This window comes from Cebus imitator, unplaced genomic scaffold (genome assembly GCF_001604975.1).
Source record: "Cebus imitator isolate Cc_AM_T3 unplaced genomic scaffold, Cebus_imitator-1.0 Scaffold0, whole genome shotgun sequence".
In the NCBI taxonomy this organism is placed as follows: domain Eukaryota; kingdom Metazoa; phylum Chordata; class Mammalia; order Primates; family Cebidae; genus Cebus; species Cebus imitator.
In genome coordinates this window covers 2,862,604-2,879,724 of record NW_016107315.1, presented here as the reverse complement: position 1 = coordinate 2,879,724, position 17,121 = coordinate 2,862,604, and the positions used below count along the sequence as shown (strand labels likewise).

The 17,121-nt window shown below is 39.8% G+C and overlaps 1 protein-coding gene across 7 annotated transcripts in view; it reads left to right on the top strand.

Annotated features, from left to right (window-relative positions):
- DOCK3 (dedicator of cytokinesis 3) overlaps positions 1–17,121 on the top strand; it is a 682,827-nt gene that overhangs the window by 551,163 nt on the left and 114,543 nt on the right. For all 7 annotated transcript variants that reach the window (XM_017497238.2, XM_017497162.2, XM_017497072.2 and 4 more), the window contains 2 exons: positions 3,362–3,445; positions 4,459–4,559. In XM_017497238.2, coding sequence (XP_017352727.1) covers positions 3,362–3,445; positions 4,459–4,559 — 185 coding nt within the window. The remainder of the gene's footprint in view (positions 1–3,361; positions 3,446–4,458; positions 4,560–17,121) is intronic.

Below are 17,121 nucleotides of genomic sequence, written 5' to 3'. Positions count from 1 at the left end.
TGAGACGGAGTCTTGCTCTGTCACCGAGGCTGGAGTCCAGTGGTGCTATCTCCACTCACTACAACCTCCCCCTCCTGGGTTCAAGCGATTCTCCTCCTCAGCCTCCTGAGTAGCTAGGACTACAGGTGTGTACCACCACGTCTGGCTAATTTTTGTATTTTTAATAGAGATGGGGTTTCATCATGTTGGCCAGGATGGCCTCGATCTCTTGACCTCATAATCTGCCTGCCTCAGCCTCCCAAAGTGCTGGGATTACAGGCATGAGCCACCACACCCAGCCTATGTACATTTTCTTTATCCAGTTTGCTATTGATGGGCACTAGATTGACTCCATGTCTTATGTTATTGTGAATAGTACTGGGATGAATATATGAGTGCATGGTCTTTTTGATAGAACAATTTTTTTTTCTTTCAGGTACATACATAGTAATAAGATTGCTGGATCGAATGGTAGTTCTAAGTTTTTAAAATAAATCTCCAAACTGCTTCCTAAAGGAGCTAAACTAATTTACATTCCCACCAGCAAGGTGTAAGAGTTCCCTTTTCTCTGCAGCTTCACCAGCATCTGTTATTTGACTTTTTTGTTTGTTTTTTGAGATGGAGTCTTGCTCTGTCACTTGAGTGTAGTGGTGCAATTTCGGCTCACTGCAACTTCTGCTTCCTGGGTTGAAGCAGTTCTCCTACCTCAGCCTCCCAAGTAGCAGGGATTACAGGTGTGAGCCAACATGCCTGGCTAATTTTTGTATTTTTACTAGAGACAGGGTTTCGCCATGTTGGCCAGGCTGGTCTTAAACTCCTGATCTCAAGTGATCCGCCTGCCTCAGCCTCCCAAAGTGCTGGGATTACAGGCGTGCGCCACTACGCCCAGCCTTTTTGACTTTTTAATCTAGTCGCTCTGACCAGTGTCAGATAGTATCTCATTGTGGCTTTAATTTGCATTTCACTGATGATTAGTGATAATGAGCATTTTTTACATATTTATTGGCCACTTTGTTGTATATCTTCTTTTGAGAAGTGTCTGTTCATGTCTTCTGTTCACTTTTTAATAGAATTGTTTTTTGCTTGTTGAGTTGAGTTCCTTATATATTCTGGATATTAGTCCTTTGTCAGATGCACAGTTTGCAAATATTTTCTCCCATTCTGTAGGTTGTCTGTTTACTCTATTGATAGCTTCTTTTGCTGTACAGAAACTTTAGTTTAATTAAGTTCCATTTATCAATTGTTTTTGTTGGAATTGCTTTTGAGGACTTAGTGATAAATTATTTCCTATGGCCAATGTCCAGAAGGGTGTTCTCTAGGTTTTCTTCTAGAATTCTTATAATTTGAGATCTTACATTTAAATCTTTAATCTGCCTTGAGTTCATTTCTGTTCATGGTGAAAGTAGGGATCCAGATTTATTCTTCAGCATGAGTAATGTACTAGCTGCAGCATATCAGTGGGAAGGAAATTGTTCATTTCCACACAATGTAAACATACTGCCTGAGGAAGAATGTTTCTTACTTTCACCTTAACTGCTTCTAGCTAGCTATCTCAGCATCATTTATTGTTTTGCCAGTTATCACACTCTTTTTCATGTTTTTTTTTTTAATTTTAATAGTTGTTGGGATGCAGGTGGTTTTTGGTTACATAGATGAGCTCTTTCATAGGGAATTCTGAGGTTTTGGTGCACCCGTCACCCAAGCAGTGTACACTGTACCCAGTATGTTGCCTTTGTCCCACACCACCTTCCTAACCTTCCCCCTCTGGTCCCCACAGTCCATTATACCACTTTGTATGTTTTTGCATCCTCATAGCTTAGTTTCCACTTATAAGTGAGAAAATACAGTATTTGGTTTTTTATTCCTGAGTTACTTCACTAAGAATAGTGGCCTCTAGCTCAAATTACTACAAAAGGCAGTATTTCCTTTTTATGGCTGAGCAGTATTCCATGGTATGTATGTGTGTATGTATACCACATGTTTTTATCCACTTGTTGGTTGATGGGCACACTTAGGTTGGTTCTCTATCCTTGCAAATGCTAATTATGCTGCCATAAACATGCATGTGTATGTATCTTTTTCATATAATGACTTCTTTCCCTTTGGGTAGATACCTGGTAGTGGGATTGCTGGAATGGCAGATCTACTTTTAGTTCTTTAAGGAGTCACCATACTGTTTTCCATAGTGGTTGTACTAATTTACATCCCCACCAGCAGTATAAAAGTGTTCCCTTTTCACCATATTCATACCAACATCTGTTGTGTTTTGACTCTTCAATTACGGCCATTCTTGTAGGAATAAGGTCGTATCTCATTGTGGTTTTAATTTGCATTTTCCTGATGATTAATGATGGTGAACTTTTTTTTCATACATTTATTTGTTCACCACCTTGGTTAGATGTATTTGTATATCTTCTTTTTGAGAAATGTCTTTTCATGTCCTTTGTCCACTTTTTGATGGGATTATTTGGGATTTTTGCTGATTTTTTTGAGTTCCTTATAGATTCTGGATACTAGTCCTTTGTTGGATGCATGGTTTTCAAATATTTTATCATACTCTGAGGGTTGTCTGTTTACTCTGCTGATGTCTCTTTTGCTGCCAGCACCATCTATTGAATATGGAATCCTGTCTCTGTTGCTTATTTTTGTTGACTTCGTCAAAGATCAGATGGCAGTAGGTAGGCCATTTTATTTTGAGGCTCTCTGTTGTGTTCCATTGGTCTGTGTGTCTGTTTTTGTACCTGTATGATGCATTTTTGCTATGTAGCCTTGTAATATAGTGGGTGATGTGATACCTCCAGCTTTGTTCTTTTTGCCTAGGATTGCTTCGGTTATTTGGGCTCTTTTTTGGTTCTGTATTAATTTTAGAATAGTTTCTTCTAATTATGTTAAAAGTGATGTCGGTAGTTTGATAGGAATATGTTGAATCTGTAGATTGCTTTGGTCAGTGTAGGCATTTTAACAATATTGATTCTTCCAACTCATGGGCATAGAACATTTTTCCATTTGTTTGTGTCATTTATTATTTCCTTCAGCAGTATTCTGTAGTTATGCTTGTAGAGGCCTTTCACCACCTTGGTTAGATGTATTCCTAAGTATTTTATGGGTGTGGCTATTGTAATGCAGTTGCATTCTTGATTTGGCTCTCAGCTTGAAGTCTTTCTTGGGGCCCTTTGGGCTATAAGCCAACACCTCAAGTCCACCTAGTAATCACTTAGCTAGGTGGAGGCTCATGGTACTAGATGATTTTTAAGTGGTATTTTGAGGTCCTCAGAGAGAGATCTTTCACCTTTTTATTGGAATTTAAATTCATTGGTTTGTGGAAGTTTGACTGCATATAAGGTCCTGATACCTGAGCCCTCTGCTTTCTTTGTTGTTTCAGTTTCTGCAGGACATCTTAGATACACTCTTTGTGATTTTGGATGATAATACAGAGAAATACGGCCTGTTGGTTTTTCAGTCACTGGTAAGTCACTTTCCTGACTCTTTACTTTTATTAATTATTCCTGTCATATATTTCAGAAAATTTAAGGGAAGCAATTTATTAGAGTGAATCAGCACAAGATATAGATATTTCCAATAGAAAAGGGACTGAGTGTTGTTGCCCCAGGAAGACCAACCAACCTACCAGGCAAATCAGATTTGAAGAATATAGCATAATCAATTCCAGGCCTTGGCTTTGTAGTTTCTGGATCTTCAGTCTCATCACTACTGCAGTATTGCCTGGCCCCTGAAATAGTGACTTCCATGAGGTCAGAAACCCAGAGAGTAGTAGAAATCAAATGGCCCATTTTTTCTCTTGCAAACTAGGCTGTAACCATCATGAAGAGAGTTCCAGAGTCTATACAGTTGTTTCAGAACCAGTCTCAGAAGGCTGGTCAATGAAAATAGATGGTGTATTTTGCTTAATATGTCCAGTCCCACGGAGAGCCATACATTCGAGGAGAGTTAGATACTCCAGTTGGCCCGATAGATGGGGAGAAGAGATGAGAGTTGCAATGGGTACTTGCATAGTTTGCCCTTCCAGCTCTTCTTCCTAATTTCCCTGTCCACCAGCCCCATTTCTGAAGGCCACAGCCTTTCATAGGCTGATGTGGCTCAGAGAACAAGCTTTTTTTCCTCTCTTTTCCAAGTTTTTGGGGATACTTTATTGTTTATGCCATCTACACACATGTTGTTTTGCCTTTCCCCGATCTGTATTGTACCACCCAGCATTATTGTGAAGGGAGAGGCTCACAGTAAACACAGAAAGTGACTGATGAGCCCAGGTCTGAATTAGGAGGCTGCGGTGTTTGAAAGAGAAAAGACAAGACAGAAATACAGACACAGAATGGAAATCTTACATTCACTACCTGTAGGGAATGCTAGAAAAAACACTGACAATTTGCCATGCTTTGGAGAAGGAAGACTCTGTTTCTTACTGGGAATAGATATGAAGCCCTGAGTGAACCTTGATGACTTGCTGTCCATATCTCCCAGGTGTTCATCATCAACCTGCTCCGAGACATCAAGTATTTTCACTTTCGACCTGTGATGGACACATATATCCAGAAGCACTTTGCTGGAGCTCTAGCATACAAGTAAGTTTCTTTTATCATCATTAAGTCTTGTGTTTAAGCAGAAATACAGACTTTTAAAAAGTTTAGCTGCAGCTACCATTTAAAAAGTTCAGCTGACTTTTTAAAAACCTTAAATTTTTAATTGTGATAAAATACACATAACATAAAATTGACAATCTTAACTATTTTCTGAGTGTAGGGTTCGGTAACATTAAGTATATTCACATCATTGTACAACCATCACCAGAACTCTATTCATCTCCAGAACTCTTTTCATGTTGCAAAACTGAAACGTTGTTAATTGTTGAAAATAACTCCCCCCAAAACCTAAAATGCAATTAAAAAAATAATAATAACTCCCCATTCTCCCCTCCCCATCCTCTGGCACCCACCACTATTCTACTTTCTGTCTCTATGAATTTGATTACTCTAGATACCTCATTTAAGTGTAATCACAGTATTTGTCCTTTTGTGAGTAGCTTATTTTACTCAGCATAATGTCTTCAAGGCTCATCCATGTTTTAGCATGGGTCAGAATTTCATTCCTTTCTAAGACTAAATAATGTTCCGTTTAATATATTTACCACATTTTTTAATTCATCTATTCACCCATCTGTGGACACTTGAGTTAATTCTACTTTTCAACTATTGTAAATACTGCTATGAATATTGGCATACAAATATCTCTTCAAGATCCTGCTTTCACTTCTTTTGGGTATATACAGAGATGTGAGATGGCTGGATCATATAGTCATTCTATGTTTAACTTTTTGAAGAAACACCATAGTATTTTCCATAGCAGTTGCATTGTTTTACATCCTGACAGTGCACAAGGGTTCCAGTTTCTCCACATGTCACCAACACTTGCTGCTATTTTCTGGGGTTTTTTCTTTTTTTTTTTTTTTTTGAAACAGTCTCACTCTGTCACCCAGGTTGGAGTCCTGTGGCATAATCTTAGTTCAATGCAGCCTCAAACTTCTAGAATAAAGTAATCCTTCTGTCTCAGCCTCCTGAGTAGCTGAGACTGGGTGCATGCCACCTGCCTACCTAATTTTTTTAACATTTTTTTGCAGAGAAGAGGCCTTGCTGTTTCCCAGGCTGGTCTCAAACTCCTGGCCTCAAGCAGTCCTCCTGCTCCAGCCTTCCAAGGTGTTGAGAGTATAGGCATTGAGCCACCACACCCAGCCTATTTTGTTTTGTTTTTTTTTTAATTTGTTTTTTAATTTTATTTTAAGTTCAGGGGTACCTGTGCAGGTTTGTTATATAGGTAAATTTGTGTCATGGAGGTTTGTTGTACAGATTATTTCTTTACCAAATATTAAGCCTAGTACCCATTAGTTATTTTTCCTGATCCTCTCCCTCCTCCTGCCCTCCATCCACCCTTTGATAGGCCTCAGTGTGTTTTGTTCCCCTCTATGTATCCATGTGTTCTCATCTTGTAGCTTCCACTTAAAAGTGAGAACATGTGGTATTTGGTTTTCTGTTGCTTGGTTAGTTTGCTAAGGATAATGGTCTCCAGCTTCATCCATGTTCCTGCAAAATACATGATCTCATTCTTTTTAATGGTTGCATGGTATTCTATCGTGTATATGTGCCACATTTTCTTTATCCAGTATACCGTTGATAGGGATTTAGCTTGATTCCATGTCTTTGCTATTGTGAACAGTGCTGCAATGAACCTATGAGCGCATGTGTCTTTATGATAGAATGATTTATATTCCTTTGAGTTTATATGCAGTATTGGGATAGCTCAGTCACATGGTAGTTATGTTTTTACATCTTTGACTGCTTTCCACAATGGTTGAACTAACTTACACTCCCATCAACGGTATATAAGCATTCCTTTTTCTCTGCAGCCTTGCCAGCGTCTGTTATTTTTTGACATTTTAATCATAGCTATTCTGGCTGGTGCGAGATGGTATCTTGTGATTTTGATTTGCATTTCTCTAATAATCAGTGATGCTGAGCCTTTTTCATATGATTGTTGGCCTTTGAAAACTCAGGTCCCTTGTCCATTTTTTTATGTGGTCGTTTGGGTTTTTTTTTTTTTTAAATAAATTTAAGTTCCTTATAGTTGCTTTATCAGATGCATAATTTGCAAAAATGTTCTCCAGTTCAATAGGTTGTCTGCTTACTCTGTTGATAGTTTCTTTTGCTATGCAGAAGCTCTTTAGCTTAATTAGATCTGATTTGTCAATGTTTGCTTTTGTCACAATTACTTTTGGTGTCTTTGTTATGAAACCTTTGCCCATTCCTATGTCCAGAATGGTATTGCCTAGGTTGTCTGCCAGGGTTTTATAGTTTTGGGTTTCATGTTTAAGTCTTCAATCCACCTTGAGTTGATTTTTGTATGTGACGTAAGGAAGAGGTCCAGTTTCAATGTTCGGCATGTGGCTAGCCAGTTATTCCAGTGCCATTTATTGAATTAGGAGTCCTTTCTCCATTGCTTGTTTTTGTCAGCTTTGCTGAAGATCAGATAGTTGTAGGTATGCAGCCTTATTTCTAGGCTTTCTATTCTGTTCTGCTTGTCTATGTGTCTGTTTTTGTACCAGCACCATGCTGTTTTGGTTACTGTAGCCCTGTAATATAGCTTGAAGTCAGGTAGCATACGCCTCCATCCTTGTTCTTTTTGCTTAGGATTGCCTTGGCTATTCAGGCTCTTTTTTGGTTCCATATGAATTTTAAAATAGTTTTTTCCAGTTATGTGAAGAATGTCAATGGTATTTTAATAGGAACAGCATTGAATCTATAAATTGCTTTGGGCAGGATGGCTGCTTTAAAGATATTGAATCTTTCTGTCCATGAGTATGGAATGTTTTACCATTTGTGTCATCTCTGATTTCTTTGAACTCTGTTTTGTAGTTCTCCTAGTAGAGCTCTTTCACCTCCTGGTTAGCTGTCTTCCTAGGTATTGTGTGCTGGGGGGAGAAGGGCAATTGTGAGTGGGATTGCATTCCTGATTTGGCTCTTGGCTTGACTGTTGTTGGCATATAGGAATATCGGTGATTTTTGCATGTTGATTTTGTATCCTGAGACTTTGCTGAAGTTATCAGATTAAGGAGCTTTTGGGCTGAGACTGTGGGGTTTTCTAGCTATAGAATCAGGCTAGAGTGGAGTGGCACGATCTTGGCACACTGCAACCTCTGCCTCCTGGGTCCAAAAGATTCTTCTGCCTCAGCCTCCCAAGTAGCTGGGACTACAGGCCTGGCTGATTTTTGTATTTTTAGTAGAGACGGGGGCCGTTCACCATGTTTGTCAGGCTGGTCTCAAACTCCTGACATCAAGTGATCCACCCACCTCAGCTTCCCAAAGTGCTGGGATTACAGGCATAAGCCACCACGGCTGACCGATAAAGCCTACTTGATTGTGGTGAAAAAGCTCTTTGATATGCTGCTGGATTTGGTGTACCAGTACTTTGTTGAGGATTTTTGCATCAATGTTCATCAAAGATATTGGTCTGAAGTTTTGTGTTGTTGTTTGTTGTTGTATCTGTGCCAGGTTTTGGTATCAGAATGATGCTGACCTCATTTCTTTGTGCGTTTGGTACAATTCGGCTGTGAATCTGTCTGGTCCTCACCTTTTTTTTTTTTTTTTTTTTGGTAGGCTGTTACTGACTCAAGTTCAGAGCTTATTACTGGTCCATTTAGGGATTTTATTTCTTCCTAGTTCCCTCTTGGGAGGGTGTTTGTATCCATGAATTTATTTATTTATTCTAGATTTTCTAGTTTATATGCATAAACGTGTTCATAATATTCTCTGATGGTTATTTGTATCCCTGTGGGGTCAAAGGGAGTATCCCCCTTTTCATTTCTGATTGTATTTATTAGAATCTTCTCTTTTTATTCTTTATTAGTCTAGCTAGCAGTCTATCTATTTTATTAATTTTTTCAAAAAACCCCCCTGGATTTATTGATATTTTAAATGTTTTTGTGTGTGTGTCTCAGTCTCCTTTGGTTCAATTCTGATTTTGGTTATTTTATGTCTTTTGCTACTTTGGGGATTGGTTTGCTCTTCATTTTCTAGTTCTTTTGGTTGTGACATTAGGTTGTTAAATTGAGATCTTTCAAACTTTTTGATTTGACATTTAGTGCTATAAATTTCCCTCTTAATACTGCCTTACCTGTGTCCCAGAGATTCTGGTTTGTTGTGTTTTTATTCTCATTAGTTTCAAAGAACTTGTTGATTTCTGCCCTGCCTTAATTTCATTATTTATTCAGAAGTTATTCAGGAGCAGGTTATTCCATTTCCATGTAATTTTATGATTTTGAGTGAATTTCTTAGTCTTGATTTCTAATTTGATTGCGCTTTGGTCTGAGAAAGTATGATTTTAGTTATTTTGCTGAGGAGTGTTTTGTGGGCCAATTGTGTGGTCAATTTTAGATTATGTGCCATGTGGCAATGAGACAAATGTATATTCTGTTGCTTTTGAATGGAGAGTTCTGTAGATGTCTATCAGGTCCATTTGATCTAGTGCTGAGTTCAGGTCCTGAATATCTTTGTTAATTTTCTGTCTTGATGATTTGTCTAATACTGTCAGTGTTGGTGTTGAAGTCTCCCTCTATTATTGTGTAGGAGTCTAAGTCTCTTTGAAAGTCTCTGTGAACTTGCTTTATGAATCTGAGTGTTCCCGTGTTGGGTGCATATATACTGTAATACCCTTTGTCTTTTTTAATCTTTTTTGGTTTGAAATCTGTTTTGTCTGAAATCAGGATTGCAAGCCCTACTTTTTTTCCATTTTCCATTTGCTTGGTAGATTTTTCTCCATCCCTTTATTTTGGGCCTATGTGTGTCACTGCATGTGAGATGGGTCTTTTTGAAGACAGCATACCAGTGGGTCTTGGTTTTTTATCCAGCTTGCCACTCTGTGCCTTTTAATTGGGAAATTTTGCCCATTTACAAAGTTAGTATTGATATGTGTTGATTTGATCCTTTATCATGATGTTAGCTGGTTATTTTGCAGACTTGTTTATGTAATTGCTTTATAATGTCATTGGTCTGTGTACTTGTGTGTTTTTGTCATGGCTGGTAATGGTCTTTTCTTTCTGTATTTAGTGCTTCCTTCAGGATCTCTCATAAGGCAGGTCTCGTGGTAACAGATTCCCTCAGCATTTGGTTTTCAGCATTTCTTATTTGTCTTTTGCTTATGAAGCTTAGTTTGGCTGGATATTAAATTCTTTGTTGGGATATAGAGTTCCAAGATGGCCGATTAGACACAACTCCAGCATACAACACCCAGTGAGAGAGATGCAGAAATCCAGAGATCTCCTAGCTCCAACCAAGGTACCAGGTGCATTTCAATGGGTCTGGTCCGATAGTGAGCAAAGACCACTGAGGGCAGACCAAGGCAAGGAGGGGTGCTGCTTCACCCAGAAAGTGCATCTGACCAGCTAGTTGGAGGATCCCCCTCTGGCACTCTGGCCCAGATACAGTGCTTCCCCCAAAGCCTCAGCAATACACAGAACAGGGGATCGTTGCCAGTCAAGCACTGGGAATTACAAGCACTGAGTTGAATAAGAGCCTGCAGACTGAGCTATCACCCCTTGCACCTACCCAGAGAGAGAGGGAGCTATAAGTGGGAGCAGCTGGGCAGGCCCCTACCCCATGACCAGAGAGAGAAGAAGCTGAAAGGGGGAGATGGCAGGGTGTGGCTGGGTGGGTCCCTACCCTCCCCCACAAACCCCAGAGGGCTGAAGCCCTGACTCTAGTGGGTTGCATAGCTTGTGCCACAGTCTGAGCTGAATCCTGAATGATCCAGCCCAGTGGAGGAAGGGCACAACCCACCACTAGAGGGGGGTGGGACTGGGCTACATGTTTTAACAAAAAACACAGGAAGCCTATGTAGCAATGGGACAGCGTTCGTGACAACCCAGCAGTGCCTACAGGTCAGTGGAAAAGGCAGCCCTAATCCTCCAGTATAAAGAAAAAAGACACAAGAAGCTTCCCTAGTAACCTGAAGGAGTCCCTAGAAACCCAGTAGGGCCTCCACAGACAGACAAGTGACCTCATCAAGCAGCTCCCTGACACCACAGCCAGGTAAATCCACAAAGATGGGGGAAAAAACAGCACAAAAAAGATGAAACCATCAAAGACCAGATCACCTATTCTCCTTCAAGGGATCACAACTCCTCAACAACACAGGATCACAACTTGACTGAGGAGTGCAACGAATTGACAGAAACAGGCTTCAGAAGGTGGATAATAACAAATTTTTCTGAGCTAAAGGGACACGTTCTAACTCAATGCAAAGAAACCAAAAACCTTGAAAAAAGGTTAGACGAAATGCTAACTAGAATAACCAGCTTAGAGAAGAACATAAATGACTTGGTGGAGTTGAAAAACACAGCATGAGAACTACGTGAAGCAAACACAAGTTTTAATAGCCAAATTGATCAAGCAGAAGAAAGGATATCAGAGAGTGAATATCAACTCAATGAAATAAAAAGAGAAGGCAAGACGAGAAAAAGGAGCAAAAAAAAAAAATGAACAAAGCCTCCAAGAAATAGGGGATTATGTGAAAATACCTTATCTACGCTTGATCAGTGTACCTGAATATGATGGGGAGAATGAATCCAAGCTGGAAAACACACTCCAGGATATTATCCAGGAGAACAGCCAAGCCTGGCAAGGCAATCCAAATTTCAAATTCAGGAAATACAGAGAACTCCACAAAGATATTCCTCAAGAAGAGCAACCCCAAGACACATAATCGTCAGATTCACCAGGGTCCAAATGAAGGAAAAAATGCTAAGGGCAGCCAGAGAGAAACTTCTGGTCACATCACCCACAGAGGGAAGCCAATCAGACTCACAGCAGATCTCTCAGCAGAAACCCTACAAGCCAGAAGAGAGTGGGGGCCAATATTCAACATCCTTAAAGAAAAGAACTTTCAACCCAGAATCTTATATCTAGCCAAACTAAGCTTCATAACTGAAGGAGAAATAAAATCCTTTACAGACAAGCAATTATTGACAGATTTTGTCACCACCAGACCTGCTCTACAAGAGCTCCTGAAAGAAACGCTAAGCATGGAAAAGAACAAGTACCAGTCACTGCAAAAGCAAACCAGTTGGCAAAGACCAAAAATGCAATGAGGAAAATGAGTCAAAAATGGGAGAGAAAACCAGCCAGTAACAAAATGGCAGGATCAAATTCACACATAACAATATTAACATTGAATGTAAATGGCCTAAACACCCCAATCAAAAGACACAGACTGGCAAACTGTATAAAAAGTCAGAACCCGTCGGTGTGCGGTATTCAGGAAACCCATCTCACATACAAAGACACAAATAGACTCAAAATAAAGGGATGGAAGAAGATTTACCAAGAAAATGGAGAATTTAAAAAGTAGGGGTTGCAATCCTAGTCTCTGATAAAATAGACTTCAAATCAACAAAGATCAAAAGAGACAAAGAAGGACACTACATAATGGTAAAAGAATCAATCTAACAGGAAGAGCTAACTATCCTAAATATATATGCCCCCAACACAGGAGCACCCAGATACATAAAGCAAGTCCTTAACAACCTAAAACAAGATTTAGACTCCCACACAATAATAGTGGGAGACTTCAACACTCCACTGTCAATATTAGACAGATCAACAAGACAGAAAATTAACAAGGATATCCAGAACTTGAATGTAGAGCTGGACCAATGCAGAGCTTGAGTGCAAGCAGACCTAATAGACATATACAGAACACTCCACCCCAAATCCACAGAATATACATTTTTCTTAGCAGCACATTGCACTTACTCTAAAATTGACCAGATCATTGAAAGCAAATCACTCCTCAGCAAATGCAAAAGAACAGAAATCATAACAAACAGCCTATCAGACCAAGTGCAATCAGGCTAGAACTCAAGATCAAGAAACACACTCAAACCCACACAACCACTTGGAAACTGAACAACTTGCTTCTGTGTGTTGACTGGATAAACAATGAAATGAAGGCAGAAATAAAGATGTTCTTCAAAACCAACCAGAATGAAGACACAACTTACCAGAACCTCTGGGACACCTTTAAAGCAGTGTTGAGAGGGCAATTTATAGCAATAAATGCCCACCAGAGAAGAGAGGAAAGATCTTAAAATCGAAACCCTATCATCAAAATCAAAAGAGCTAGAGGAGCAAGATCTGAAAAACTCAAAAGCTAGCAGAAGACAAGAAATAACTAAGAGCAGAGCAGAACTGAAGGAGATAGGGACACAAAAAAACCTTCAAAAAATCAATAAATCCAGGAGCTGGTTTTTTGAAAAGATCAACAAACCGCTAGCCAGATTAATAAAAAAGAAAAGGGAGAAGAATCAAATAGGTGCAATAAAAAATGATAAAGGGGATGTCACCACTGATGCCACAGAAATACAAACTACCATCAGAGATTACTACAAACAGCTCTACTCACATAAACCAGTAAACCAGGAAGAAATGGATAAATTCCTTGACATTCCTACTTTACCAAGACTAAATCAGGAGGAAGTTGAAACCCTGAATAAACCAATAACAAGGGCTGAAGTAGAGGCAGCAATCAATAGCCTACCAACCAAAAAAAAGTCCAGGTCCAGACAGGTTCACAGCCGAATTCTACCAGACATACAAAGAGGAGCTGGTTCCATTCCTTCTGAAACTGTATCAAACAATACAAAACGAGGGAATCCTCCCTAACTCATTTTATGAGACCAACATCATCCTGATACCAAAACCAGGCAGAGACTCAGCTAAAAAAGAAAACTTCAGGCCAATATCCATGATGAACATCGAGGCAAAAATCTTCAATAAAATACTGGCAAACATATCGCAACAGCACATCAAGAAGCTTATCCATCACGACCAAGTAGGCTTCATCCCGGGGATGCAAGGCTGGTTCAACATATGCAAATCCATATATGTAATCCATCACATAAATGGAACCAAAGACAAAAACCACATGATTATCTCAATAGATGCAGAGAAGGCCTTCTATAAAATTCAACAACCCTTCATGCTAAAAACTCTCAATAAACTAGGTATTGACAGAACATATCATAAAATGATAAAAGCTATATATGACAAACCTACAGCCAATATGATACTGAACAGGCAAAAGCTGGAAGAATTCCCTTTGAAATCAGGCACTAGACAAGGATACCCTCTATCACCAGTCCTATTCAACATACTATTGGAAGTTCTAGCCAGAGCAGTCAGGCAACAAAAAGAAATAAAATGTATTCAATTAGGAAAGGAGGAAGTCAAACTGTCTCTATTTGCAGATGACATGATTGTATATCTAGAAGACCCCATGGTCTCAGCCCAAAATCTTCTCAAACTGATAAGCAACTTCAGCAAAGTCTCAGGTTACAAAATCATTGTGCAGAAATCACAAACATTCCTATATACCAATAACAGACAAACAGAGAGTCAAATCAAGAGCGAACTCCCATTCACAGTTGCTACAAAGAGAATAAAATCCCCAGGAATACAACTAACAAAGGATATAAAGGACCTCTTCAAGGAAAACTACAAACCACTGCTCAACAAAATAAGAGAGGACACAAACAGATGGAGAAACATTCCATGCTCATGGTTAGGAAGAATCAATATCATGAAAATGGCCATACCTCCCAAAGTAATCTATAGATTCAACGCTCTCCCCATCAAGCTACCAATGACCTTCTTCACAGAACTGGAAAAAAACACTTTAAACTTCATATGGAATCACAAAAGACCCTGCATAGCCAAGACAATCCTAAGCAAAAAGAACAAAGCCGGAGGCATCACACTGCAAGACTTCAAACTATACTACAAGGCTACAGTAATCAAAGCAGCATGGTACTGGTACCGAAACAGAGACATAGACCAATGGAACAGAACAGAGACCCCAGAAGAAACACCACACATCTACAACCATGTGATCTTTGACAAACCTGGCAAAAACAAGCAACGGGGTAAGGACTCCATGTTTAATAAATGGTGTTGGGAAAACTGGCTAGCCATGTGCAGAAAGCAGAAACTGGACCCCTACCTGTCACCTTACACTAAAATTCACTCCAGATGGATTAAAGATTTAAACATAAAACCTAACACCATAAAAACACCAGAAGAAAAAGTAGGCAAAACCATCCAGGACATAGGCATAGGCAAGGACTTCATGACTAAAACACCAAAAGCAATGGCAATAAAAGCCAAGATAGACAAATGGGATCTAATTAAACTCCAGAGCTTCTGTACAGCAAAAGACACCATCATTAGAATGAATCAGCAACCAACAGAATGGGAAAAAATTTTTGCAATCTACTGATCTTACAAAGGGCTAATATCCAGAATCTACAAAGAACTGAAACAGATTTATAAGAAAAAGAAAAACAAACAAACCCATTCAAAAGTGGGTGAAGGATATGAACAGACACTTTTCAAAAAAGGACATATATGAGGCCAACAAACATGAAAAAATGCTCATCATCACTGGTCATAAGAGAAATGCAAATCAAAACTATACTGAGATATCATCTCACACCAGTTAGAATGGCAATCATTAAAAAATCTGGAGACAGCAGATGCTGGAGAGGATGAGAGGATGTGGAGAAATAGGAACACTCTTATACAGTTGGTGGGAGTGTAAATTAGTTCAACCATTGTGGAAGACAGTGTGGCGATTTCTCAAGGATCTAGAAATAGAAATGCCATTTGACCCAGCAATCCTATTACTGGGTATATACCCAAAGAACTATAAATAGTTCTACTATAAAGACACATGCACACGTATGTTCATTGCAGCCCTGTGTAAAATGGCAAAGACCTGGAATCAACCCAAATGCCCATCAATGATAGACTGGACAAAGAAAATATGGTACATATACACCATGGAATACTCCACAGCCATAAAAAACGATGAGTTTGTGTCTTTTGTAGGGACTTGGATGAATCTGGAAACCATCATTCTCAGCAAACTGACACAAGAACAGAAACCCAAACACTGTATGTTCTCACTCATAGGTGGGTGTTGAACAGCGAGAACACATGGACTCAGGGAGAGGAGCATCACACACTGGGGACAGTTGAGGGGGGTAGGGGAGAGATAGCAGGGGGTGGGAAGGGAGGGGAGGGTGGGGAAGGATAACATGAGGAGAAATGCCAGATATAGTATGCACATAAAGTAAAATAAATTAATTTTAAAAAATTTTTTGTTGGAATTTCTTTTCTTTGAGAATGTTGAATATTGACCCGCAATCTCTTCTTGCTTGTAGAGTTTCTGCTAAGAAGTATGCTTTTAGTCTCACGGGCTTCCCTTTGTAGGTGACCTGATCCTTCTCTCTAATTGCCTTTAACATTTTTTTCTTTCATTTTGACCTTGGAGAATCTGATGATTATGCGTCTTGGGGATGATCTTCTTGCAAGTGTTTTTCTGGGGTTCTCTGCATTTCTTCAATTTGAATGTTGGCCTTTCTAGCTAGATTGGGGAAGTCTTCATGGATGATATCCTGAAATATGTTTTGTAAGTTGGCTCCTTTTTCCCCGTCTCTTCCAGGGACACCAGTGAGTTGTAGATTTGGTCTCTTTACATAATCCCATATTCCTCGGTGGTTTTGTTCATTTGTTTTCATTGTTTTTTCTCTGTTTTTGTCTGACTGTCGTATTTCAGAAGGCCAGTCTTCAAGCTCTGATATTCTTTCCTGAACTTGGTCTATTCTACTGTTAATACTTGCAATTGCATTCTGAAATTCCTATAGAGTGTTTTTCAGCTCTATCAGGTCAGTTACATTCTTTTCTATACTAGCTATTTTGTCTGTCAGCTCCTGCATTATCATGATTTTTAGCTTCCTTGGACTAGCTTTCAGCATATTCCTGTAGCTCAATGATCATCCTTCCTATCCATATTCTGAACTCTATTTCTGTCATTTCAGCCTTTTCAACCCTGTTTAGAATCCTTGCTGGAGAGGTGATGCAGTCATTTGGAGGAAAGAGGGCCCGCTGGCATTTTGAGTTGTCAGGGTTCTTGTGCTTGTTCTTTCTCATCTTTGCGGGCTTGTCCCTCTTCAATGTTTGAGGTTGCTGTCCTTTGGATGGGTTTTTTTCCCCTTTATCCTATTTGATGGCCTTGAGTGTTTGATTGTAATATAAGGTGGATTCAGCCAACTGGATTAATTTCTGGAACATTTTAGGGGACAGTGCTGAGCTCCCAATTTCTGGACTGTGCATTCTAACACAACTTGGGGACTTGTATTGGGCCCCAACTTTGTTCTCTGGCTCCTCAAGGTTAGGAATCCACTGTACTGGGTAGGGCGAGATGCTCCCAGACTGCTGGCCACTCCACTTTAGCTGGTGTTGTAAGCCAAAGTGTTTCATAGTGCAGTGACAGCAGGATCTGTCCCCATTCACATGTGCCAGTAGTAGTGGGTACAGCAGCTGTGTCAGAGTACAAGCAGGTTGCGGGGAACCTGCCTCCCTGCAGGTGTTCACCAACATGACAGAGGCAACACAGCTGGGCAGGGCTGTAGCCCCTGTTGGCAACTTTTGTGCAGTCACAGTGGAGGTGCTGTTAGTGCTGGGTTGGGACACTGGTGGGCACAGGTCTGGGTGCCTTCTCTGTGTCCTGCAAGCAGAAGTG